This window comes from Garra rufa, chromosome 15 (genome assembly GCF_049309525.1).
Source record: "Garra rufa chromosome 15, GarRuf1.0, whole genome shotgun sequence".
Classification (NCBI taxonomy): Eukaryota; Metazoa; Chordata; class Actinopteri; order Cypriniformes; family Cyprinidae; genus Garra; species Garra rufa.
In genome coordinates, this window is record NC_133375.1 from 35,486,607 (window position 1) to 35,512,834 (window position 26,228).

Genomic DNA, 26,228 nt, shown 5'->3' on the forward strand with positions numbered 1-26,228 from the left:
CACTCTGGCCCTGAACTAAGATCACCGGCTATTGTTGAATTCTCCCCACACCGGTTTCACTGAATTAACATTATAGACCCCTAACGTGTGTGTAATTATATTCGATTGAATGGAAAGAGAGAGAGAAACAGAGAGAGAGAGAGAGAGAGACAGGTTGGGGTGGAAAGGTAAAGTAGGCCTGGTGCTTAGCTCATTGAGAGAGGGATTTTTCTGATAAGCTCTTGTTCGGCCTTTGAACAGAATAAGAATGGCTTTCGAAGCGGCTGTATTGACTCCTACACTCCTGATAGATATTAATGGGGAAAATGTGACGGCTCTCTGAAAGTACTTAAGTCGGACCTATCGGAAGGCAAATGGAAACTCTTACTGTCATGAATAAAAGCAAAAATTACATTCGGAAAAAAAGAAGGTTCTAATAATGAATGATCTTTGAGATGTTACATAAGGGTTGCATCATAATGGATTCAACTAATGGAGGTAGCCACTGAAATTTATCACAGATTCACTTCTTTCGCAATCCAGCTTCACAGTCTAAAAACAACAACAATAAAAGGTTTGTTCATGATGATTGCAATTTCAGCAAACAAAATTTTAAAAAAGTATACAACATTTGCTAACACTTTCTTGTGTCAGAAAACTGAAAGCACTGTTTTTTGAAAAATAGCTTTTTTTGGTCCTCTGAGAATTGAGAAAAAAGACCTACCTTTTTCAGATAATCATTTAAAAAACTAATTAAGAGGCATCACAGATTGATATTTTGACTTTATTCTCAAAACATTTAGACTTTATTCTCAAAACACTTCAACATTCTCATAATTTTGACTTTATTCTCTAAATGTTTCAACTTTAATCTCAAAATAATTTGATTTTACACTCATAATTTTGACTTTGTCGAAATATTTTGACTTTGTTGAACTATTTTGACTTGAATGTCAAAACACTTTGTTCTCAAAACATTTTCCCCTAGTCCAAGACTAAACTGCAAGTCTGAGCTGTTTCAACTAAAAGAAACTTGCCATGACTGATCTTAACATATACCAGTGCCTTTGTTTTGTTTCAAGATACACACCAGTAATGTTTTTTCTAAGGCATGTTTATAAAAATTACTTAAATGTCTTAATTGAACTATGGCCTAATCCTGGCTTAGTCTAAGCCCTGTCTGTGAAACCACCTCTTTGACTTGTTTCTTATAATTTTGACTTAATTTCAATAAAAGTTTAAATATTTAGTTTTTATTCTCTAAATATTTCGACTTTATTCTCATAATGTTGACTTTATTGTCGAAATATTTTGACTTTATTCTCGAAACACTTCAACTTTAATCTCAAAATATTTCAGTGTTATTCTAGTAATATTTCGACTTTATTCTCAAATTATTACGACTTTAATCTCGTAATCCTAGATTTAAAAAAAAATTTACAGCTAAAATGCAGTAAATCTTGAAGACATTGCCACAGTTCTTCTAGATTTAGTCTGTCTAAAGCTCACTGAATTATTACAAATAAAGGCAAAATGAATGTTTGGAAATGTAAACTGATATTTCCTACTGAACACTACAGAAATAGATAAAAAACAACTGACTTAAAATCATTTTTAAGCTGGTGAAAATACTAGTGTTCTAATACTTTTGGCTACTACCATAGTACATTAAAGTACTAATAATTTTACTAAAATAGTTGTCATAATATTGCTGTTTTCACTGTATTTTATCATATAAATAGTTTTTGTAATAAGTGTATAATTTTAGCTATTTTTCTGCTAATTTTATGCTTTATACAAATAACTAATAGCCATCAAGCACATTCAATATTAGCCTTAAAGGAGAAGTTCATTTCTAGATCAAAAATTTACACATAATCTTGACATCCAATATGTTCATGTCTGTCTTTCTTCAGTCTTTCAGGTTTTTTCTCCATATAGTGGACTTATACAGTTCCCCGAGTTTGAACTTGCAGTTCAAAATGCAGTTTTAATGTGGCTTCAAATGATCCCAGCCGAGGATGAAGGGTCTTATCTAGTGAAACAATCAGGCTTTTTTTTTGTTTTTATTACAATTGATATACTTTTTAACCTTAAACACTCATCTTGTCTTGCTCTGCCTTGCTCTTTCTGGTTCAAGACACTTCGAAAAATTCTTATTTTCTCCCTCAACTTCAAAAATCATTTCAAAATCACAATACATCGCTGCAGAAGTACCAACCCAGTGTTTGCAAAGTAAACATGAAAAGAACATCAAACACCCTTAACAAAAACAGTAAAACAGCGATGTAAGGCGATTTTGAAGTTGAGGGAGTTTTTCGACAAACTCTGTCTTGAACCAGGGAAAAAAAAAAAAAAAGAGTTCAGACAGAGCAAGACCAGACAAGCGTTTAAGGTTAAAAAGTATATAAAATGTAATAAAAAATAAAAATAAAAAAAGACCCTTCTTCCTTCTTCCTGGGATCGTTTGAAGCCTCATTTAAACTGCATCTTTTAAACTATAGAAGTCCACTATATGGAGAAAAATGCTGAAATGTTTTCCTCAAAAAACTATTTCTTTACAACTGAAGAAAGAAAGACATGAACATCTCGGATGACAAGGGGATGAGTACATTATCTGTGCATTTTTGTTCTGCAAGTGAAATTCTCCTTTAAGGACTGCTAAATATACTCAGTAACGTGATAAATTATGTTGCATAACATGTTAAACAGGGAAGGCGAACCGTTAACATCGATTCAGAACCAGTGTGTTATTATTCACACATGACTACTTAAGCGCAGCTGAGCTTATTTATCAAGCTGAACGGCGGTCATGTCACTCGTTTCAACATTACAAAAAAGAAAAAAATACAACCCCATTTAGTACGTCCACAAGATGCTTGCCAGTGTATTTTCCTGACTAGTCTTCTGAAAGTGTGATTTGTTTTCCCTTCGCTCTGTCCACTCCATTCGTCTCTCCTCTCAGCTCACTTCCATTTGCCTTCACACCCTAATCGCAGGGGCTTATGGGGAATTGATTTCTCTCCTGTGCTCCCCGGTGAGACTGTGGGGTCTGCTATTGCTCACGGTGCTCGCGGATGCTGATGGATGGGAAAGAGGCGCGCGGCGGCTCTCACCGAGAGTTTCAGTGTGGGCTGTTGAGCTTATCACACCAAACACTCCGAACAGGGGAGGAGGCGTCCAGATGGTATAAACACTCTCAAGGAAGGGAAAAAAACAGAGGCGGACTAGTGGCATAATGGAAACGTGTGATTCCAAGAAACAGAAACGGCCAACACCATGGGAAAACAAGTCTTTTCCGAGGCGACGAACAAGATCGCACCCTGGCAGAAAAACAACTCCTTGTTGTTTTGAACATTTCGCACTGCTATTTATGGCTCGAGAAAACTAGCTCACATCATTCTGGAGGGCAAAGGGCGAAATAGATGGGATCGTTTAAGGGACTCCACACTTTGCCTTTTCGTTCTGGCAGTCATGACGTGTTATTTGTGCTGAAGCTTCTGAGGATGCTAAAAAAAAACTGACTTGTTGCAAAAAGCGGCACACGGTTGGGCCCAAAGTAGCTTTGACGACTGCATTTGAACTATTCATAGAAACCTGTCATGACTTTTATGCTCCTCAATAGAGCCACAGCTACAACAACTGACAAAAGAAATAAATATATCTATGAGTACAGCTTTGTTAAGACATCAAAAACAAAAAGGAAAAAGAGTGTGATCTCTCAGGCAGCTTCGAAGGTAACCTGTTTGGGGAATAGGACTAACTACCCCACGTTTTAAACCACCGTTTTGCCCAAATATTAAAATTTTAAAATTAAAATTAAAATGAACTCATTGTAAATTAAATATATAAAATCGAAAATAATAAAATAAATACTTAATGAAAAATGAGACAAAGAAAGCACGGTGACATTAAATAGATAGGATTCATAAACTGCTTGTGCAAAAAATGAAAATAAAATAGGATAAAATAAACAACAAATAAAACAGTAATGACAAGGGTATAATAAATAAAATAAAATATAATACAATAAAAAATAAATAAATGCAATAAAATAAAATAAAAATGACAAGGGTAAAATTAAATAGTTAGGATTCATAAGCTGCTTGTGAAAAAAACAGAAATAAAATAAAAAGAAGACAATTTACACAGTAATGACAAGGGCAAAAATAAAATAAAATAAAAAGAAGACAATGTACACAGCAATGACAAGGGCAAAAAAAAAAAATTAATAAAATAAAATAAACGTCAAGGGTGAAATTAAATAGTTAGGGTTTATAAACTGCTTGTGTAAAAACAAAATTAAATTAAATTAAATAACAACAAGGGTAAAATTACATAGGGTTTATTAACTGCTTTTGCAAAAAATAAAAAATAAAATAAAATAAAATAAAATATAAAACAACAACTGACAAAATAAAAATGCATCTATAAGTACAGCTTTTTTAAAATGTCAAAAACAAGTTACAAAAAGATCTCTTAAGTAGCTTCGATGGTAACCTGTTTAGTGACTAGAATCAACTACACTCTTAAAATTGTGTAATTGTTTAATCATTCTTAATTTACTCAAATTAATCATTCTTAACTCATTCTAAATTAAAAATAAAATAAATAATTAAAGAAAAAAATAATATAGAAATATAATTAAGACAAAAAGAAACAAAGAATGGTAATGACAAGGGAAGAATAAAGAAAAGAAAAGAAAAGAAAAGAAAAGGAAAGAAAAGAAAAGAAAAGAAAAGAAAAGAAAAGAAAAGAAAAGAAAAGAAAAGAAAAGAAAAGAAAAAACAGAGAAAGAAAACAGTAATGACAATTTGTAAAATAAATAAATAAAAGAAAAAGATGACAAAGAACACTGTAATGACACGGGCAAAAAAATAAAAGAAAAAGAAGAAAAACAAAACAGTACTGACAAGGGTAAAATAAATAAAATAAAATAATTTAAAACAAAAAGAAGACAAAGAACACAGTAATGACAAGAGTAAAAGAAAGAAAAAGAAAAAAAGGAAAGAAAATATAAAGAAAAGAAAAGAAAAAAATAGAAAGAAAACGACAAGGGTAAAATAAATAAAATAAATAAAACAAAAAGAAGACAAAGAACACTGAAATGACAAGTGTAAAATAAAATTAAATAAAAGAAAAAGAAGAAAAAGAAAACTGTAACAACAAGGGTAAAAAATAATAAATAAAACAAAAAGAAGACAAAGAACACAATAATGACAATGTAAAATAAAACTAAATCAAATAAAATAAAAAAGCAGGAAAAAAACATAACATTTATTTTAAAAACAAAAATAATAAAATAAAATAAATACTTTAAGAAAAGAAGAAAAAGAAAACTGACAACAAGGGTGAAATTAAATAGTTAGGATTTATAAATTGCTTGTACAAAAAATAAAAATAAAACAAAAAGATAACAGAAAACAGTAACGACATGAGTAAAACAATAAATAAAATGAAACAAAAAAAGACAAGGGTAAAATTAAATAGAATTTATAAACTGCTTGTGCAAAAAATTGAAATAAAATGAAACAAAAAGACAATTTACATAGTAATGACAAGGGTGAAAAATAAAAATAAAAATAAATGACATGGGTGAAATTAAATTTTTGGCAAAAAAATTAATAAAATAAAATAAAAACACAACATGGGTAAATTTAAATAGTTAAGATTTATAAACTGCTTGTGCAAAAAAAAAAAAAAAAAAAATCAAAAACAAGGTTTGATCTCTCAAGCAGCTTCAAAGGTAAGCATTTTGAACAACCATTTCACGCATATATTACAATTTTGTAATTATTTACTAATTCTGATTGGAACAGTGGAACTCAAAATGAGAAATTTGAAACAATGTGCACACTGCTCTTTTCTCACAATGAATTCTTAAGTTCATATCTAAAAATTTTAATTTGTGTACATTTTAAATTTAAATTATTTTAAATTTAAATATAATTTAGTTTGACAGATGATCAAAATTCTTATTTTTGCACTAACAATTCCTTTAATTCCATGAAGCGTGAAAGGAATTGGTAGATGGATGATGTGTTTGTCATCATGATCTTACCATCTATTCTGCTAACGAGCTCTTCCAGTGCCTTGACTTTAATTTGAATCCCAGGCTGGGCGAATGTGTAGTTGTCCTGAAAGAGAAAAACAAAGGCAGAATTTAGAACACAGAATAATTATTGTGTCAACTTGCTGAGGCTCTTTCACACGACTTATATAAGAGCTTCAATCGCTCAATACAAGCATCATGCACTACTTTGACCTACACATGGAAAGCACTGCAATTAGTGTTATGGAAAGGCAAATTTTATTTGATTCTATGTGGTAATTGCTACTGAACTAAACCTGTAAAAATGCTTTTAAGAGCCCTCAAATAAATAAATAAATAAATAAATAAATGTTATCATTTATAGACAGCTTTAAAAAAAAAACTGTCAGCTGTGAGTTGAAAGGTGGAAAAGAAGCAGATTTGGAAAATTAAATAAAACAACATTAAAATAAAATAAACACTTAAAGAAAAAGGAGAAAAAGAAAAAAGTAACAACAAGGGTGAAAATAAATAGTTAGGACACATAAACTGCTTGTGCAACACATTTAAATAAAATAAAATAAAAAGATGACAAAGACAAAAGTAACAACGGTAAAATAAATAAAATAAAACAAATAAAACAAAAAAGAAGACAAAGAACACAGTAACGACAAGGGTAAAATGAATAAAATAAAATAAATTAAACAAAAAGAAGACAGAACACAGTCAGGACAAGGGTAAAAAATAAATAAAATGTTACACGAAATAGTTAGGATTTATAAAAAATATAAATTATACACTGATTCTGAAAAAATATATAAAATCAGTAATGATAAGGGTAAAATTAAATAGTTAGGATTTAAAAAACTGCTTATGCAAAAAATTTAAATAAAATAAAACAAAATAAAAAAATAAACAAAATAATATAAAATAAAATAACATTAAAAGAAGAAAAATGCAAAAAGATTGCAAAAAAATAAAATAAAATAAAATGAAATAAAGAAGACAATAAACGGTAATGACAAGAGTAAAAAAATAAAATAAAAATCAACAAGGGTAAATTTAAATAGTTAGGATTTATAAACTGCTTGTGCAAAAAGTAAAAAAAATATAATAAGACAAAGAAGAGTAATGAAAAGGGTATAATTAAATATTTTTAGGATTGAAAAAGAAAACAGTAAAAACAAGGGTAAAAATTTTATATTTAGGATTTATAAACTGCTTATGCAAAAAAAAAAAAATAATAATAATAAAATAAAAAATAAATGAATAAATAAAATAAAACATAGGGTAAAAATAAATAGTTAGGGTTTAAAAACTGCTTGTTCAAAAAAAATACATTAAGACAAAGAACAATAAAATAAAAAACAAAATAAAATAAGAAACTACATGGGTAAAACTAAATAGCTAGGATTTTTTTAAACTGCTTGTGCAAAAAAATAGGGTCAAATAAATTAAACAGAGGAAAAAGAAAAGAGATTTAACAAGGGTAAAATTAAATATTTAGGATTTATAAAATGCTTATGCAAAAATGTAAAAATAAAAAAAATATATATATAATATAAAATAAAATAAAATATAAAAGAAGAAAAAGAAAACAGTAAGGACAAGGTTAAAATTAAATAGTTAGGATTTAGAAACTGCTTATGCTAAGACAAGGGTACAAAAAAAAAACAAAAAAAAACAACAACAACAAAGGTGAAATTAAATAGTTAGGTTTTATAAACTGCTTGTGTAAAAAAATAAAAATACAATTTGACAAAGAACAATAAAACAAAACAAAATGAAATAAGAAACTACAGAAGTAAAACTAAATAGCTAGAATTTATAAACTGCTTGTGCAAAAAATTTAAATAATAAAAAACATACAAACAAAAAAAAAAACCACAAAAACGGTGAAATGAAATAGCCAGGATTTATCAAGTACTTGTGCAAAAAAAAAAGATAAAATAAAATGAAATAAAATGAAAGAGCTAGTTGCAGATGCATGGCTTGGTAGAAGGTGATTAACTGTATAAACTGTAGGCGCTTCAGCATCACATTTATCGCTATTTCATAACTAATGCTGTTCTATCTCTCTATCTGTGTTCTCATCCCTTGTGGGTCATTAAGGGCCAGTGGCCGTCTGCTGTGCTGTGGCTCGTGCTTTAGCCCAAGGGGACGAGTGCATGGGAAGACACGTTCTGTGTTCTGATCCGTGCGCGTGTTCTGCCCTTCAGCTCGGCTCCACTCAGCCAATGAGCACAACACAGAGCGCCCACGGGACAACCTGACTGCGGCCTGCATCTGACCCCTGCTCCCGCCTGCAGATGAGTGCCCTCACACGCTCGCCTCACTCTAACACAGGGCCGTTCTCAAGGGAAAACATCCAAGGATCTGAATCCCCCCAGCTTAAACGTCCTAGCTTCCACTTCCTCTCCAAGTTTTAATGTCTCTCTCCCCTAGGCGGGTTAGTGTCTTATCCTCCGGGGCTTAAGCACCACAAAGTCAGTGCCTTTTTTGGTCTGTCAGAGAGACTTTTTTTTATTGCATTGTATTCAACTTGTGTCTGGGTTTTGGAAAAGAACAAAAGGACAGGATGACCACTACAGGGTTTGGTTTTAATAAAAAGACACTCAGGGAACTGCAGGTGGACTAAGAAGGTCTATAATGCCTGGAGAAAGCTATTACCATTACTGCCTTAATGGCAGTATAGCTGTATAGCTCAGCTGGTGCATAATGTATTTCAATTGAATTTTGTGAGCTATGGGATTTGGATTTTGCCTCTAAACAAAAAACAAACAAAAAATATTAAGAAATAAAGAAAAGAAATAAGAAAAGGTAGAGTAGATGATGATGATGACAACATGAATTAAATGAATTTATTTTTAAAAATATATTTTAAAAAATGATATCAAATATAAGTTAAGAGCAGAACAACAAAAACTGATTAAATGATTTTGAATTGTATTATTATTATTATTATTATTATTATTATTATTATTATTATTATTATTATTATTAGGGGACAAGCCCTATTGTATCTGTATGTTTTCTTTATTATTATTCTTCTTGGCCACTGGGAGTCTATGGCAGCCATATGAAAGCAATATAGGAAAATGATGAAAATTGGCACAATTGTAGTCATGACCATAAATAATAATCTGACCAAATTTGGCTCTATAGCGCCACCACTAGTCCAAAAATTCAACATTAAAATGCTAATAACTCCTGAACCCCTAAATCTAAAAAAAAATTAAACTTAGTAGACATGATTCCTCTCGTCATGCTGATCACATTCCATACATTACATTAAGACCCCACCCATTACAGTAGCAGCCATTTTGAAAAGTACTGTAATCAATCATTTTGCTGCTACTCCTTCAAAATTGATCCAATTCTTCTCAAATTTGGCTCAGATGATCTCTAGACAGAGCTGAACAGAAGAAACTAAACCATTTTTTTTATTCATCTTTGCTCAAAAGTTATGATGTTGCAAATTTAACAAGGTTGACCCAAAACTGGTTCAGAGGCTATATCTCGGCCAAACTTTAATCAACTGAAATGAAACTTGGTATGGTTCATTAGCACTATGGTCTGAGGGTCCATGCCAAAGTTGGGAACAGCGCCACCTATGGGTCTTGAGATAGCAAAAAAGCATATAATGGCTTATAACTTTTGAACGGTTAGTCAGAAAATCAATAAATCGGTGTCTGTGGATTATTTGGGTCATGCCGAATCTGAGGATATCAATTATGCCAGGATCGATTGAACCATGTGTCCGCCATTTTGAAATTTGACACAAATTGCAATATCTTTTAAACCATTTGACATATCTGCACAAAAATCACTAGGCATCATAAACACAATGTCCTGGAGGTACCTCAGAAGATTAAAGACAGCGCCACCTACCTTTTCAGAGATATAACGATTCTTACAAAAACGCTTATAACTTCTGAAAACATTGTCCAAATTTTGTAGTTTTTATATAGTTTTATTCCCTGGGTTATGCTGATTCTGACAATATCTCATTTGTCATTTTCCAGAAATGTGACTGTCAGCCATATTGAAGTAAATGAAAAACTGTTTTTCCCCTACTCCTTCTGCAAATTTGTCCCAATTTTGTCCAAAATCTGCTCATATGATCTTTGGACCGAGACGCACAGAAATGACTAAACAGATTTGTGATATTCATTACAGTTCCTGAGAAACAGCTCTCCAAAGTTTACCGTGCCTGTGTTTGTTGATTTATGCTAGTTAGCTTAGCATGCAAATTGGTTAGCATGCTAATTAGTTGCCATTCGTTTAAATGTGGCTCTTTAGCTATCAGGTTAACCATAAGCTACTTTATTATTAAGTTAGCTTAGCATGCTAATCTGTCTACAATGTTAAATCATGCTTTTGTGAGCTCATTCTCACACTGATATCTCTACTCAGTAATCTGGGGAACAAGCGTGAGCAACTGGCTCAATGTGTTACACCACAGATCTGCCATTCAAAATGTTGCAGGTTCACCTCTCAGTGTGACACATGCCCAGACCGCAAGAGGTACTGTGGCAAGAAATTATGCAGAAGTTGCTTCTGTTGCAGGCAGTGTGCCTTTCCAAGGTTGTTCTCTTCTTTGTCTATTATATATTACAGTTAATTTATGTACCAATTCATTCCTTAATGGATTCTCATTTGTACTTCTGAACTTCAGCAACAGTTACCACCCGTCTCCTCAGTGGCGCAACAAGATAGGTGACAGGCACTTGACCTGGAGGTAGTGGGTTCGAAACCTGTGTGGTGCAACTTTATAAAATTGTATACAATGTAATGTCACTTGGAGCCATTTCCTCAAACTCTGTAAAATTAAATGAACCACAATGTGTGATTTGCATGCTGTGTAAAACAAAAGGTTAAAACTTTAAAGATTTTCTACAAATTCAGTGTGTAGCAAGTGTTTAAACATGAGAAATTTTGAAAGTAGTTTAAAAGTTTAGCTATCAGGTTAACCATAAGCTACTTTATTATTAAATTAGCTTAGCATACTAATCTTTCTAGGGGAAAATGGCAGTAGAGAGGTGAAGGGCAGTAGAGAGGGGAAAGGGGGTAGAGAGGCGATAGGGTGGTAGAGAGGTGAAGGGTGGTAGAGAGGGAAATGGGGGTAGAGAGGTGATAGGGTGGTAGAGAGGGGAAGGGTGGTAGAGAGGGAAAAGGGGGTAGAGAGGTGATAGGGTGGTAGAGAGGGGAAAGGGGTAAGGAGGCGATAGGGCAGTAGAGAGGTGAAGGGCGGTAGAGAGGGGAAAGGGGGTAGAGAGGTGATAGGGTGGTAAAGAGGGAAAAGGGGGTAGAGAGGTGAAAAGGGGGTAGAGAGGTGATAAGGTGGTAGAGAGGTGAAGAGCGGTAGAGAGGGAAAAGGGGGTAGAGAGGGGAAAGGGGGTAGAGGGGCGATAGGGTGGTAGAGAGGAGAAGGGTGGTAGAGAGGGGAAAGGGGGTAGAGATGTGAAGGGTGGTAGAGAGGGGAAAGGGGGTAGAGAGGCGATAGGGTGGTAGAGAGGGGAAAGGGGGTAGAGAGGTGATAAGGTGGTAGAGAGGTGAAGAGCGGTAGAGAGGGAAAAGGGGTAGAGAGGGGAAAGGGGGTAGAGGGGCGATAGGGTGGTAGAGAGGAGAAGGGTGGTAGAGAGGGGAAAGGGGGTAGAGATGTGAAGGGTGGTAGAGAGGGGAAAGGGGGTAGAGAGGGGAAAGGGGGTAAGGAGGCGATAGGGCAGTAGAGAGGGGAAAGGGGGAAAAGAGGCGATAGGGTGGTAGAGAGGTGAAGAGCGGTAGATAGGGGAAAGAGGGTAAGGAGGCGATAGGGCAGTAGAGAGGTGAAGGGTGGTAGAGAGGGAAAAGGGGGTAGAGAGGCAATAGGGTGGTAGAGAGGTGATAGGGTGGTAGAGAGGCGATAGGGTGGTAGAGAGGTGAAGGACAGTAGAGAGGGGAAGGGGTAGAGTGGGAAAGGGGGGTAGAGAGGGGAAGAGCGGCAGAGAGGGGAAAGTGCAGTAGAGAGGTGAAAGGACGGTAGAGAGGTGAAGGGCGGTAGAGAGGTGAAGGGCGGTAGAGAGGGGAAGGGGTAGAGTGGGAAAGGGGGGTAGAGAGGGGAAGAGCGGTAGAGAGGGGAAAGTGCAGTAGAGAGGTGAAAGGACGGTAGAGAGGTGAAGGGCGGTAGAGAGGGGAAGGGGTAGAGTGGGAAAGGGGGGTAGAGAGGGGAAGAGCGGTAGAGAGGTGAAGGGCGGTAGAGAGGTGAAGGGCGGTAGAGAGGGGAAGGGGTAGAGTGGGAAAGGGGGGTAGAGAGGGGAAGAGCGGTAGAGAGGTGAAGGGCGGTAGAGAGGTGAAGGGCGGTAGAGAGGTGAAGGGCGGTAGAGAGGGGAAGGGGTAGAGTGGGAAAGGGGGGTAGAGAGGGGAAGAGCGGTAGAGAGGGGAAAGTGCAGTAGAGAGGTGAAAGGACGGTAGAGAGGTGAAGGGCGGTAGAGAGGGGAAGGGGTAGAGTGGGAAAGGGGGGTAGAGAGGGGAAGAGCGGTAGAGAGGGGAAAGTGCAGTAGAGAGGTGAAGGACAGTAGAGAGGGGAAGGGGTAGAGTGGGAAAGGGGGGTAGAGAGGGGAAGAGCGGTAGAGAGGGGAAAGTGCAGTAGAGAGGTGAAGGACAGTAGAGAGGGGAAGGGGTAGAGTGGGAAAGGGGGGTAGAGAGGGGAAGAGCGGTAGAGAGGGGAAAGTGCAGTAGACAGGTGAAAGGACGGTAGAGAGGTGAAGGGCGGTAGAGAGGTGAAGGGCGGTAGAGAGGTGAAGGGCGGTAGAGAGGTGAAGGGCGGTAGAGAGGTGAAAGGACGGTAGAGAGGTGAAGGGCGGTAGAGAGGTGAAGGGCGGTAGAGAGGTGAAGGGCGGTAGAGAGGGGAAAGGTGGTAGAGAGGGGAAAGGGGGTAGTGAGGCGATAGGGTGGTAGAGAGACGATAGGGTGGTAGAGAGGTGAAGAGCAGTAGAGAGGTGAAAGGACGGTAGAGGTGAAAGGACGGTAGAGAGGTGAAGGGCAGTAGAGAGGTGAAGGGCAGTAGAGAGGGGAAAGGTGGTAGAGAGGCGAAGAGCGGTAGAGAGGTGAAAGGACGGTAGAGGTGAAAGGACGGTAGAGAGGTGAAGGGCAGTAGAGAGGTGAAGGGCGGTAGAGAGGGGAAAGGTGGTAGAGAGGGGAAGAGCGGTAGAGAGGTGAAAAGTGTTAGAGAGGCGATAGGGTGGTAGAGAGGTGAAGGGCGGTAGAGAGGGGAAAGGGAGTAGAGAGGGGTAAGGGCGGTAGAGATGGGAAAGGGGGAAGAGAAGTTAATGAAAAACAGTGTTATTGTTACTCTTTATTTTGTCCAAAATCTAATCAGATGATCCTTGGACTGAGCTGCATAGAAATGACTGAACAGATTTTTGATATTCGCTACCATTCTCGAGAAATATCTCTCCAAAGTTGACTGTGCCTCTTGATTTATGTTAGTTAGCTTAGCATGCTAATTGGTTAGCATGTTTTATTATTATTATTATTATTATTATTATTATATTAACAAAATACACTAAACATTATTGACAAGGTTAAAATAAAATAAAAAGAAGAAAACATAAGAAAAATGTTGCCACCTTTGAATAAAATAAAAAAGTAACATTAAAAGTTATTATTATTGTTAGCAGTAGTAGCAGTAATGTTATAAAGAAATAAAAAGGGATAAAAACAAAATATTAATTAAGTGACAACACAAATTAAATGTAATTATATATTGTATTGTATATATATATACATGGGCGACATTTGACTCTTGAGTCAGGGGGGGCAAGAAAAAAAATCAGATGTAAGCATTAAAACAGTGCCCTACCGTATTGCAGCACATCAAAGCAGTCAATTAAAGCGCTGCACTTCAGCCCGGGCCGATGGGCCCTGACTTTTTTTTACACCCCAGGGCTACGGCTTCGGGCCAATTTTCACGTCATAAGTCAGACCCGGGCCAGCATCGGGCCTGTTTTAGGCTTCGCCTTATTTTCATAATTTAGACATCCATCAATTATGGTGAAGAAAAAAATGCCGCGCTGGTGGAAACAACACGAAACTTCACTTTCGCTTTCACTTTTGACACCGTTTAGTGTGCTTTAGTGCAGCTGAATCCGAGTTCAAGCGCACACAATAGGCTAAAACTCGCCCCAAGCACCGGCAAAAATAAATAACAATGAATGTGTCGAGGAAAGAGTAAGGACATAAATGAATTATTTATTAATTAATTTGTGTATTCTGAGTCAGTGTCGCAAAGATCCTGACTCGCAATCTCCTTTTTGGACGCGCCTTTAGAGAGAAATTCATCTTTACGGATTACATGAAAGAGTTTGTGCTTTTGATTTGTTTTATTTCGTTAAGTAATAATTTAAAGCTTTCTATAAATGTATTTATTATGTCTGTGAGGCATGCATTTCGCTTCATTTTGTTAAGCACTCCTGTTCAAGAACCAGACGGCAGAAAGCACATAATTTTTGTTTTCTTTATTTTATAAAAATGCTGTAACGTTTTTTTCGATGTATTACTCGTACTTTGTGAACAAAAATGACGGATAATTTTAAATTGCTTAAATGCAAGTGATCGCGCTGGTGCCTCGATGTCCTGCAAGCTTTAGCTTCCACTTTCTGCACAAACTATGCACATATAGCGCACATTTATCTGTAACGTTTAAACTACCATTGTTTTATACTTGAACTGTTTTATATCTATAGATTTTATTTTAGGCAAGTCGTGATGATTTGAGAAGGCAAACTGATCAAACAGACTATGATCAGTCTTCCGCTGGGCGCTGTTCGGTAAATATATATATATATATTTAACGAATAAAAAATGCTCCAAGCGTTTTTCTAAATTAGCTAAATAAAAAACGAAACTAAATATAAACATTTTGCCATTACATACAAAACTGAACTATTTTATAGCTGAAACAGTGAGTTGTTTTGGGAGAAGGGGAAAATATATTTTTATCCCGTCTATTGCTTCACTGTTATTTCGAGAATAAACCCAGCGTAAATATGCAAATGTCACTCCCAAAACATATCAGCTTGCATGTGCCGAAAAACGAAAGTTTCATACAAATTCTAAATGGATTATAGCCTGGAAAGTGCAAAGCACGCTCCCCTTATTATCACTAAAAGTTCATAGAGATCTCACAAAATTCCGTTATAATTAATAAAGCTCTCTAAACTACACAATTAATATTTTATTTACATCGCGTCTACACTCATAAGATGATTCACGAGCGCACAAAACGGCACTTAATAAAAACCGATCAGGCGCTTTCAGCAGTGAGTGAATTCTGACAAGTGTTTCTAATTGTTCGGAAACAACAGATGTGTCTGTGATTGGCTACATTGCTCAACGCTGCAAAAACACGTTGGATAGTTTGCCAGATCTTCAATTGCTTTGCTTTCGTTTGAGGGTTATATAGCACCGTCTAGTTCCCAAGTACAACCGAGCCTAAGCTTGGCTAAAGCAGTTGCAGCGGGGCTGTCGAGGATTCCATGACTAACCACAGGGGGGGCAACTGCCCCCCCTTGCCCCCCCCTAATGTCGCCCATGTATATATATATATGTGTGTGTGTGTGTGTGTGTTTGTTTTTGTGACATATCAGCACACAAATTTGTGTAATAACATGGGGGTGACATAGGTATTACAAGGAGAGGGTGACTTATGAGGACATTGCCCCATGTCCCCACTTTTCAAAAGGCTTATAAATCATACAGAATAAGTTTTTTTTTTTAGAATGTAAAGATATGCACAGTCTCCTGTGAGGGCTAGGTTTAGGTGTAGGGTCAGTGTAGGGCGATAGCAAATATGGTTTGTACAGTATAAAATCAATAGAAGTCTATGGGATGTCCCCACAATTCACAAAAACAAACCTGTGTGTGTGTGTGTGTCTCTCTCTCTCTCTCTATATATATATATATATATATACAAACAATTGTGTATGTTTATATAAAAAAATTAGGATTAGGAGTATCAATAAATAGATTATTATGAAGAGGAGGAAGAAAAAGAAAATAATTTTTTTTAAATAAATAAAGACAAAGTGAACAGAAATCACTGGAGAAAGATGCTTATGCCATCTCCCATTTAACCAGTCAAACCTCAAGTGGATGAAATACCTGTATCCCATCCAGCAATTTGCTCATGCACCAAAAGCTGTCGGCTTCAATGTTTCGTTGCGTATCCAGGGGCAAGCTTGCCATTTCAAAATTCTCCACGTCTTCCTCTATAAAAAAGAAGACACAAAACACACACACATTCAAGTTCGGTCACCAGCAGATCAAACCAACACAACACATGCTGCAGGTGTTCTCAGCAGTCTTTGTTTTCTCGCAGGCGACAGCAGCTCTGGTGTATGACACGCGTCGTATGCGCAGACACCACGAAGCCATTAGATCATTAGCCGGCAAACTGCATTCTTTATTCAACACATTCATCAACTCACTTTCTCGCCCCGCACTCTCCCTCCCTCCCACTGCAGGCTTCCCCTCGCAGCCATGACCTTTCCCGACTCTTTAAACAGTATGTGCTAAATGATGCTGATACGCACATTATGCCCCAGAGAGCCAGACCTGGCTGGAAGAGACTTCTGTGTGCCACTCCACAACTAATGTAGTCCTCCATCTCTTGATCTCTCTCTCTCTCGCTTTTCTTAATAAGGATGGAGGGATTGGGGAGGGGAAGGAAGGACAAGGAGCTATTTTGATGAAGCACTGAGTAAAGAGAAAGAGGGAGAGAGAAAGAGAGAGAGAGAGTGCTCTAGGCGTGTTTGCATGCAGCTTGCGCATCGCCAAAGCAATTCAGTCAATCACGCGACTGTTACTGCGGTACATGAGAGCTGAAATATAGACAAGAAGAAGGTCATATCCAAGGCCGAAGACACAATGAACAATACATGCTCTCGACCGACCATAGATACTCAACTGAAGACAACGTGCTGAAGACCAATCGCTGATGAGGTCTGTGGTTAGAGACAAAACCAAACTGACTGTAAACAGTAAACTACTAGATGTTTAAATGTACAGTGAGACCAAAATTAGAGAACCATCTATGAATACTTGATTTTGTAATATCAGCTGTCGGTATACCACTGTTCTACTAACATGTTTGACAAAATATCCAAATATCCATTTAATCAAAAACTTTCATTTTGTAGAAAACAGTGTCAAAATGACAGAACAGAAACCACTGTAGCATGAAACAGGATTACGACTATCTTGGACTGATCTTGGTCCACTCTTCTTCTACACTTTTCCATAGTTTGGTAACTGTAGTCTGTTTCTTAGCCATAAGTTATGTCAAGGATTTTCAACTGGGTTTAGAGCAAGACGCTGGCCCGACCATTTCATTATTCCAGTGTTCTTAGCTTCAAAAAACTGCTTTACCTGTTTTGCATGGTCTTGCATGAAAAAAAAAAAAACAGTACCTTGCAAAAGTATTCACACCCCTTCCTTTTTTTGTGTTTTCTATGCTGCTGCCTTATGTTAAATTCTTTTAAATTACTTTTTTCCCACATTAATCTACACTCCATAGAGAATGAGAATGAGAGCAAAGCAAAATTTTTTTTGTTTTTTTACATCTTTGCAAATGCATTAAAAATTAAAGACCTAAATTAATCCTTTGCATAAGTATTCATACCCTTATCTACTACGACATTTGAAATTTAGCTGAGGAGCATTCATATTGCTTGTAGACAGAAGGACAAACATCACTGCAACATTGATCTGGGCTTTATGGTGGTGTGGCAAGACTCAATCTTTATCTCAGTGAAGCTGACAAGTCCTTCAGTCACTGCTGCTGAAAAACAGCCCAATAGCATGAGGCTGCTACCAGCACACTTTAGTTTTGAGATGGTACTCTGATGAGCAGTGCTTGGTTTCCTACAAACATGATGTTTGGAATTGATCTTCATCAGACCAGAGTCTTGTTTTCCACAGTCTGAGGGTCCTTTAGATGTTTTTTTGCAAATTCCACGTGTTTTCATCTAGAGTAGAAGAAAAGCTCAATGCCCCAAAATATGGAGATATCCTTAATGAAAGGCCAGTCCAGAGCATTTAGAACCTCAGTCTGGACAGAAGGTTCACATTCCAACAGGACAGTGACTCTAAAGCCTCGTTCAGACTGTCAGCCCAAATCCGATTTTGTCCATATCTGGATGGAATCGGATTTGAATAACTGACTGTCCACACAGTCATATCGCAACTGTTCAAATCTGATTTGTGTGTCCATAAGCGTTCTTTCGTTTTACGGAATGTACGTTGGTTTCTATGGCAATGCCGTTGCGTTATTATGCCAACGCTAAAAACAACAATAACAGCAATACAGTTTTCAATATAGATGCGGTCTTGCGATACGACAATGTTGCCGTCGTGCTGGATTATATTCATCTTCTAAAGCAGCGGCAGAAATGCAGGATGCTGGAATGTGCGACTTTATTCTGTGCTGCCGTCTCCGCTGGTTTCACAACTCAAAGAGGTGCGTATAATAGCTGTATATTGTCTTTTCCCGCAGTTCGCAGCAACACAAGCTTGTTTCTGCAAAGATGTTTGTTATGTTTTCCACAAAAACGTCTGACGTGTTTACATTTTACGTGGCATGAAAACTTGAAAAAGCAGAAATCCAATTTGAATAGGATTCCAAACCACATTCGAATGTAGCTCGAAACGGATTTGACCAAATCGGATTTCAGGTAGTTCGTTGCTGTTCAGACTACCTAAATATGATCGGATTTCAATCGGATTTGCATACAAATCGGATTTGTGCTGACAGTCTAAACGAGGCTAAAGCAAACAGTGGCTTATAGACAACTCTGTGAATGAGTTGAGTGGCCTTCATTTCTGGAGAAACCTGAAAATATCTGCCAGAGCCCATATAAGCTGACAGAGTTTGAGAGGTGAAGAGGTGAGGCGAAGAATGGCAGATAATTGCCAAATGTTGATGTGCAAATCTTGTTGCATCATACCAAAAAAGACTTGAGGCTGTAAAGGTGCTTTAGTTAAGTAGTTAAGTTAAGGGTAAGAATACTTATGCCATGTTGTGACAATTCTGTTTTTGCTTTGTCATTATGGTGCATGATGGTACTTTCGCAAGGCACTGTAGCAGGCTGATTGGGAGATGCTTGAACAGAAAGGAACTGCATGTTGCTGAAGGAGGTTCTGATAAACATTTGCATACACCGTGCCATGTATCTGTATAAGAGACCCAACTCCTGCTGCAGAAAACATCCCCCAAACCATGACAGTTCCTCCTCCTCCTTTCACTGACTTCTTTACGCACTTGGGCTTTAGCCTTTTCTCAGTTTGACGTCAAACTAATTGTTTCCTATCAGACTTGCTCTCATCACTAGTAAATTTTGGGATCAGTTCTCTTCCAGGGTTTCTGCAGATATGAACAAGTGAAATTTAAGACTTTTTAAGACCTTTTTAATACCACCTTATATGAAATTTAAGACCGAAACCTGTAATGGAAATAGATATTATATTACATGCATACATGTAATATTTAATGTGTTTAATGTAAAAAGTAAACACAAATTCATGGCTGTCATAAATTAAATTTATTACTACAATATACAGTGAACTTTTCATATCAGCAGACACTATTCCACACAAAATATCCTCATAAAAGTACCACTATAAATATCTGATGTAAAAAAAATTCTGAAGCAATATTTTCATCAGTGCTCTATTAGCTTTTACATCTTAAATCTGCATATTTGATTTACCTTTATAAAGGCCTTTTTTTTACTTTTGAAATGTATGCATTACCTTTGAAATTTATTTTATGAATTTATCAATAAATTCTAAATGGCTGTTAGCAGTGAGATTACATAATTTACACTGCAAAATTAAAAGTGAGATTAATGTTTTAAATACATTTATTGATTTGTAAATATATACATTAGAAATGTTGGGTGTGGTGGCATACTTTTAAACACACTAAACTACCAGCAGGTGGCGGTAAGTCACTTCATGAGCGAGTTATTTCAACTGATTCGGGCAAAACACTGAATCATAGCAAAACGTTGCTAGGAGAATGCTTCTGCTAATGTTGCATATTGTCTAATATGTAAGTAACTACTTGACTAACTACTTTTTTATTGAGCTAAAATTAATGTAACATTTGTAATTGTGAGAATTTTCAGCAAAAAGCTCACTTGGTATATTACTGAACAATATCATGTTATAAATAAACTATACATTTTAAATTTTACCTCAGTGTGTTTCTTTAGAGTGCTGTTACATTCATTTGTTTTAAAGTATGTCACAATTAGACCAGAAATACACACATATCCATTATCAATTTCTGTTTACGTTGAATGTATTAAAATATGAATCTTTCTTGCCTTTCGATGCTTCGCTCGTTGTTTTTGTCACTTCAGTTTTAATCAGGCGGTTTGTTCGGTCGGGCAAGTAAAAAAAACATTTTAAAAGTATCTCGAAGGCTGACGGTCAGCTAGCTCGACCTATATTAATTATTATTATTGAGAACATTATATACAGAAAAGGGTAGTTTGACCTGTATTCTGCTACTGTGATTCTGTCTGAAGACGCAGTAACTTCCACAGAGGGAGGGGAAAAATCTACAGTTGTTAGCAACTGGCCTTAGCCAAGCCCTATATTCAGTTTTTTCAAGCTAAGTATCGCTAAACTTGCACTTACCCAAAGCTAAAAAGTTAAATCCATTTTACTTCTGCTGCGGTACAATCCGAGAGAGACTCGCGCCAATAACAGAAAGCTGATTGGCTATTGCATGTTGGTCTCATTTGTAGTTTAAAAACAGCTAATTATATTTGGAATAGTGAAATAAAGAACTACAACACCACGGAAACAACAAAAAGAGAATTTAAATGAGCTTTAGAGGTAGCGTTACATGGACATCGGAAAAATAAGACCTGTGTAAAATTATTTAAGACCTAGAACAGCGAATTTAAGACTTTTTAAGGCCTAAAATTTTGATTTTTAAATTTTAGACTTTTTAAGACTTTTTAAGACCCCGCGGAAACCCTGTCTTCTATCCACACAAGATCCTCTTCAACAAAGGTGAGCTTAGCCTTTTGATTCTTTCTGCTGATGAGTGTCGGTGCTTTCAGTCCGACTTCTCTTAAGCATCCTGAGACAGATCTTTACCCTGTTCAGCGCTGAACTGGCAAGCAATTCCAGCTGCAGTGCTGAACCAATTCTCCATTGAGAGTCTCTGCATTATTCTGTCTTCGTGTGCATTTGTCTTTCGTAGATGAGGAGCCTTTTTGTGGGATTTGAATGAATCAGTGTTATTGTAAACCTGCAATATTCAAGAAATTACAGATTTGGAATGACCAACTTCTTTTGCAGTGGGTGAAAGTGTCATCCCGTTCACCTTCATCTGACAACCTGCTGTTTTAGGGTTATAGTCACCTTAGAACGTCCAGCCATCTTACAATCTCAGTGAAATTTGTAGGAATGCTGCCAGATAAATAGAGATATCTCATTTAAGTATTTTATACTGTGCTTCAAAAGAATACTTAATTCACAAGGATGCATTAAATTAATCAAATTAGGGTTTTTTTGTTTCAAAATTAAATTAAATTAAATTAATGCTGTTCACAAAAATATTAAGCACCAAAACTGTTTTCAACATTGCTAAAAAAGAAATGTTTCTTAAGCAGTAAATCATCATATTAGAATTATTTCTAAAGGATCATGTGACACTGAATAATGAATCCAAAATGTCTGCTGAAAATTCAGCTTTGCATCAGAGGAATAAATGACTTTTCAAATATATTAAAATAGAAATACATTATGTTAACGTATAATAACATTTCATAATATTACTGCTTTACTGTATTTTGGATCAAATGAATAAATTATGATCAGCATAAGAAACCTACCCAAAACTTTTAAACTGTAGCATACTTTTGTTTTGTTTTTTCAAAAGAAAGTAGGTCATACCGTTTTGGAATGACATGAAGGTAAGTAAATGTTTACAGATTTTTTTTTTCTTTTTTATTTACATCTCTTTAAATATTCTTTTTTTTATGTGTAATTTTACCAATATCATCACCAAATCAAACTGCAAAAGTGCAAAAAATAGTAACAGATAAACTAACTGCTAGGGATGTAACGATAGCCCATAATACGATAAAAATTTTTGTACATTTTGTAGTTAAATTATTCTATCTAATGCACTTTGGGAGTTCAAAATGAAGAGCTCCAACCCATGTTCTTAACTAAGAAAACTTAGAAATTCAGGAAAAAAAAAAAAAAAAAAAAAAAAAAAAAAAATCGGTGAATTGACTTGTACCTGAACTTTAAATGGGACTCAACACTCTTTTTAGTTGTGTACATTCACACTGGTGTTTTAGAAGCTAAACAAAATAGAATACAATAATAATAATAACAATTTTATATTAGTGTTACTCCTATGACAGTAATAGCCATATATTATAAAATAACTGCACTGTAAAATAAATTGCATCATGGCCCAAAACACAACAAAAATATTATGTTATTAAAAAAAAAAATTAAATCAACACTTTTTATCCAGAAGACCTATATGGTTTCATATCGTCATGTCACAACGATACCACAATATTGATAATATTGTTACATCCCTACTAACTACCTTTTATATCTGTTGATCATGCACACATTTTTATGTCTTGCAAACTTATGCATTTGGTTTTCTGTGATAAACATTGCTGTTGAATATTTAGCCAATTAAAATGTCACCAAGACAACATTATTTTGCTGGATAACAAAGATGAGGAAGCAAATTAAAAATAAATTGTTGCAACCTGTTTTAATATAAAAAAACACCTTGAATATATATTAGAAACTAATTATTCTTATAAAAATCAAATATATTATTTGTGACAAAAATATGCCGTTAAAAATTGAAGCCTTAAATGAATCAATTCACATAAGATTGGTTTTACAAACAATTTACACAGGAATTTGTATTTAATAAATGTAGCCCACAAATGTGAAACCAGCCTGGTAGCAGGTAAAAACCGGCAAAAACCTCTCCGCTCAAACTCTGAACAAACTGTCAGTAAACCTCTGCATTGCAGCAGGAAGAACAGCTGATGTGGGGCCGAGTGAGAGCCCGGATGGGATTCAAGTAAAAAAAGACGGATGGAGAACGACAGGAAAGAGCTGGCAGGGGGAAAAAAGCTGGAAAAGCAAAGTAAATAGCCCTCTTTGACCACAAATGAAGCATGCAGTGCCCTGCCGGTCATGGGCCGGGCCATATGTCACTGGCCACAGCACTGGAGAGATTCCTGATCCATTTAGCTCTCCACATTTCCACATCACTCCAAAGCTTCGGACACACACACACACACACAGAGCTGCTGCATAAAGCGGCTTTACAGAATGCAGGAGAAATCCTGTTTGTGGCACAAAGAGAGGCTTTGCCACCCTGTTCTCTGACCCCGTGGAGAAAAAGGAGGTTATTGTGCCTTGCGCGACTATGAGCGACACGAGAGATCTTTCAATAATCATGAGTCAAGTCTGCTAGTCGTGAAACAAATCACTACTCATTCAGGTCGCTCCTCAGTGTCTTAGATTGAGCATTAAATGATCCGTATTATAGAGCTCAGACTCTTAAAGCGGATTGGATGAGCCATGTTCAAAGCCGTTTATAAAATATGCCGACAGGCGCACACCTGGTGACCGCACATCAATTGAATTCTTTATGAAAGGAATAGTTCACCAAAAAACATGATTTTTCTCATTCCAAACTCGTACAACTTTGGTTCTTCAGTGGAAAACAACAACAGTAATTTGAGTTGAACTGGTTGCTACGTTAAAGAGGGACTGGAGCGTTCAAGCTTCAAAAAATGATGTTAATATGACTCATGCACTTTATTTAAAATCTTTCAAGCCATATAACATTTTTGTTTGACAAATAGACCATGATAATGAACTGAATCTTGGCATTCGCCCTAGCTCTACTTGGCATGTTCATTAGGAGAAGTAGCCATGTCTGATTCGCAAGCAATTAGATTGATGAATCGGTTGATTCAGTTCACAAAACTGGTTTGAGTGAGTCATTCTCTCATCACAAATTCAGAGCAATCTGGCTCTTGTGCTCAACCCAATAATTTAATGATCCGGTCGCAACCACTGGAGGAAAAGATTTTCATTGAATAACATGAATTTTAATCTCACAAAGCTATCAAATGACTTGGAATATATTGCACAAGCTGTATGGACTGCTTTTATGGAGCCTTTTTTCAAACTTAAAAGCTCCAGTTGCCAAATGTACAGAAAAGAGCGACTGACTCAATCTTCACCGACTCATTCAGCGACTGATTTATTCTTCTTCACAGAAGGAAGTAAGATATACAGATTTGGACTGACATGTGAGTAAGTAAATTACAGAATATGCATTTTGGAATTGAGCAATTCCCTTAAAGAGTCATGTTGCTTAACTATAAACAGACTACAGTTTATAAACTGTACTGTGAGTAATGATTATTTTGGTAATTCGGTTGATTATTCTGGCGATTAATTGAGTAATTGGGTTATTTTTTGTGGTAATAAAATGTAAATGATAACCGTTTGTGTGGAGCAGCTTTCACTGTGTACACAGCCGCTCTGAGATGCATGCAACCTACACACATAAACAAAAAAAGTGTGTATTAAACACACAGTGCATATATTTATTTAATTAAATAGCAATCTGATTTTAATCAACTATGTATCCTTAGAAAATGGTCTAATAATACTTTTTACAGATTCTTGTCTGTGGAATGCGCCACTTTCAGTATTTTGAGGGTTAATCAACCAGCATGATAGATGTAAGTAAATTACAGAATATTTATTTTTGAATTGAGCATTTGAGCAAAGAGTAATGTTGTTGGCAACTATAAACAGCCTACAGTTTATAAATGATATTACTCTGAGATTAGAGCTGTCACTAATGATTATTTTGGTAATTAGTCAATTATTCTAATGATTAATTGAGTAATTGGTTATTTTTTGTGGTAATAAGAGGACATAAGTGAACAATAAACTTAAAAATGACTTGAAATAAACTTTTAATAGCAATGAGGAATAATAATCGGTTCAAATAGATAAAGATTTGCTCAAATAAAATATCAAAAGTAATCATATGGTTTTATTAAATAAAACAGTTCAAATACATAATGTAATAAAACAATATAATTATGTACATTATGTATTACATCACATGCCTGCAGAGTCTGCCAATGAATAATTGAATGAATTAATTAAGCTTTAATATTTTACCACTTCTTTATCATAAAAATGCTATTGTGAATAGATTCTTTTTATAATTGAGTACTCAAATTTAAGCGAGGAATCATCACAGCCCTATGTGAGTTTAATAAATCATGTTTTTGGTTGAAAATGTTCAAGTCACAAAAGCGATGCATGAGTGATTTTACCCTCTTTCATCTTATTGCTCAGATTCAACACTATGAGTTGATTTGGTTCACAAAACTAAAATATCGAATGCACAAATGCTCATCTTGCTCTAGCTTTGCGATGTGCATCTTCACAGATTACGTAATCACGTTGGAAAAGTTGTGTGCAGTTAGAGAGAGAGAAAAACTCAATCCCATTTTCTCCTCTAATTTCAAAATCACCCAAAATAGTTGTTTTACATTTATTTATTTTTTTATAAAGGGCATTTGACTTTCTCTGCACGTTTAGGGCTGTCACTAATGATTATTTTAGTAATCAAGTAAACGGTAGATTATTCTGATGAATAATCGAGTAATTGGATAATTAGGCTAGGCCGGAAAACTCCACTCCTGACTTTTTTTGCACATTCGCTTTGAGAGTTCAGGGTTGTCATTAACGATTATTTTGGCAATCGGGTGATTGATAAGATTATTTTGATGATTAATCGAGTAATTGGATAATTTGGTTTGGGCAAAAAAAAACTCCATGCCATTTTCTCCTCCAACTTCAAAATCGACCAACATTGTTGTTTTACCTTTTTTTGTAAAAGGCATTTGACTTTTTTTTTTTTTTTTTTTTGCAAATTCGCTTTTAGAGTTTAGGGCTGTCATTAACTTTTATTTTGGTAATCGAGTAATCGGTAGATTATTCTGATGATTAATCTCGAGTAATTGGATAATTTATGTAGGGTAGGGCGAAAAACTTCAAAATCGACCAACATTGTTGTTTTGCCTTTTTTTGTAAAGGGCATTTGACTTTCTTTGCATTTTTACTTTGTGAG

At 35.7% G+C, this 26,228-nt stretch overlaps 1 protein-coding gene across 1 annotated transcript in view; it reads right to left on the reverse strand.

Annotated features, from left to right (window-relative positions):
• Window positions 1-26,228, reverse strand: part of tbc1d22b (TBC1 domain family, member 22B) — an 86,203-nt gene that overhangs the window by 22,047 nt on the left and 37,928 nt on the right. Inside the window, exons 8-9 of the mRNA XM_073819869.1 lie at window positions 16,154-16,260; window positions 6,041-6,116 (exon numbers count right to left, since the gene is read on the reverse strand). Coding sequence (XP_073675970.1) covers window positions 6,041-6,116; window positions 16,154-16,260 — 183 coding nt within the window. The remainder of the gene's footprint in view (window positions 1-6,040; window positions 6,117-16,153; window positions 16,261-26,228) is intronic.